At 33.8% G+C, this 1,674-nt stretch overlaps 1 protein-coding gene across 1 annotated transcript; it reads right to left on the reverse strand.

Annotated features, from left to right (window-relative positions):
- Positions 1–155: 155 nt before the first annotated feature.
- On the reverse strand, positions 156–1,384 carry Sbds (SBDS ribosome maturation factor). The gene is made up of 2 exons (XM_018036699.2): positions 938–1,384; positions 156–797 (listed from the first exon to the last, which is right to left on the reverse strand). The coding sequence occupies exons 1-2, from the start codon at positions 1,066–1,068 to the stop codon at positions 170–172; spliced, it is 759 nt and encodes a 252-aa protein (XP_017892188.1). The 5' UTR covers positions 1,069–1,384; the 3' UTR covers positions 156–169.
- Positions 1,385–1,674: the final 290 nt, after the last annotated feature.

The following is a 1,674-nucleotide window of genomic DNA, read 5'->3' on the forward strand; positions in this document are numbered from 1 at the left end:
GCAGGTTTAATGTAGACTGTTGTGTGTTACGGGAATAATAGAAAAATGTAAAATAAACAATGTTGTAAATAAATGTACAAATGTCTTAATGTGAAAACAGAACACGTTCAAAAGTTGTTGACGCATAACATGGGTTATAAGATAGGATAACAATATTAAGTAAGATTCTTTATTCCAAAACCTCATCTCCCTCAACAACTTCTTTTAAATTAATTACTTCCAACAATCCACTACCTTTAGTTTCAGAGTTGACTAATTCATTTATCTCCCGATAATTTCCAGGGTCAATTAAGCAAATTATATTTAACGTTCCACTGTCCCATTTTTCTGTTTCTAACTGTGGGACTAGTTTTATTATTTTATCTCTTAACTTCCTTGCATCCTTTCCTGACACTACAACTCTTATTCTCATTTGAGCTTGCTCGAGTGGCATTACAGCCTTTAATTGTGGAATTACATCTAAAGCTTGCTGTTTTGCGTTTCTATTTGGTTTTACAGAAAAATGTGTATCTTTCATAGCTTTTTCTATCATTGTTACTGGATATGGACGTTTAGTTTCTGGATTTACACATTTGTTAGCAACTGTTGTCGCGATATCTTTGAACATCGAATCTAAAGCTGAATGTCTCTCTTTATCAGAAACTTGGAGTTCTCCCTTTGTTAGAATTTCTTTACATATTTCTGTATGGTTCTCTGTACCAAATGCCTTTATAAGGTCTTCTTTCTTTGCCACTTGGCCTTTTGAGACATTTATAAATACTGTATGCGTCTGTAAGACCTCATCAATATCTTTCTCTCTGAAACATTAATAATAAAATACAAAATGTATTTTATGAAGCAATGTACTACGAAGAACGTCTATAATATGAAGAGGTTAAATGTCAAAAATGTACTAACAAAGTAATTTATTTTCTTACGTCAGGTACAAAGAACTTACAGTTTATTTCTCCATGAAATAACTTTGTTTTTATAACAAGCGATCTCAAATCGTTTTCCCGTCTTCTTCATACGAACGACGGCGACGTTGGTTAGCCTTATTTGATTCGTGGGCGTGAAAATCATCGACATTTTGAACAAATTACACTTATTAAAACTCGCTGTTCACGTAATTCACGTATTAGAATTGTAGATTCCACTGGAACGTTCTTTATTTGACATTCATTACATTTTTAATCAATTGTGACAGAATGTGCGTTGCAGTACGAAAATGGAAATGACCAGAAATGACGATACTTCGTTTCAGAATATCTTAAAACCGGTACAATTGATTTCAGTCGATTTCTAATTGAATCGTTCAGAACTACGATAATAAATGAGCAGATGATAATTAGAAGATAGTTCTACAATTGAAAATTCAATGTACTTCTGTAATGGAATAAAATGTAAGGATTATTTTATTTTATTCAGTATAGGGACAAACTTGCCCAGTTTTTTACCTACTGTTACCTACTATGCGTATGCGTACACCCACGATGTGCGCATGCTCACCTGACCATGCAAACAATGGACATCTGCGAAGTTGTACAACAGTTTCAAAATAACCCGCCGAATGCTATAGATGGCGCTAAAATTTGATCAACAATTTATATATTTCTCCCTTTGCATCTTTCCTCCCGTCAAGGCATGTCTAAAACCTTCCTTATCGGAAGAGTGCGCCACTGATTGATCATACAA

This window comes from Ceratina calcarata, unplaced genomic scaffold, assembly GCF_001652005.2.
Source record: "Ceratina calcarata isolate Rehan_Ccalc_2016 unplaced genomic scaffold, ASM165200v1 scaffold153.2, whole genome shotgun sequence".
Lineage (NCBI taxonomy): Eukaryota > Metazoa > Arthropoda > Insecta > Hymenoptera > Apidae > Ceratina > Ceratina calcarata.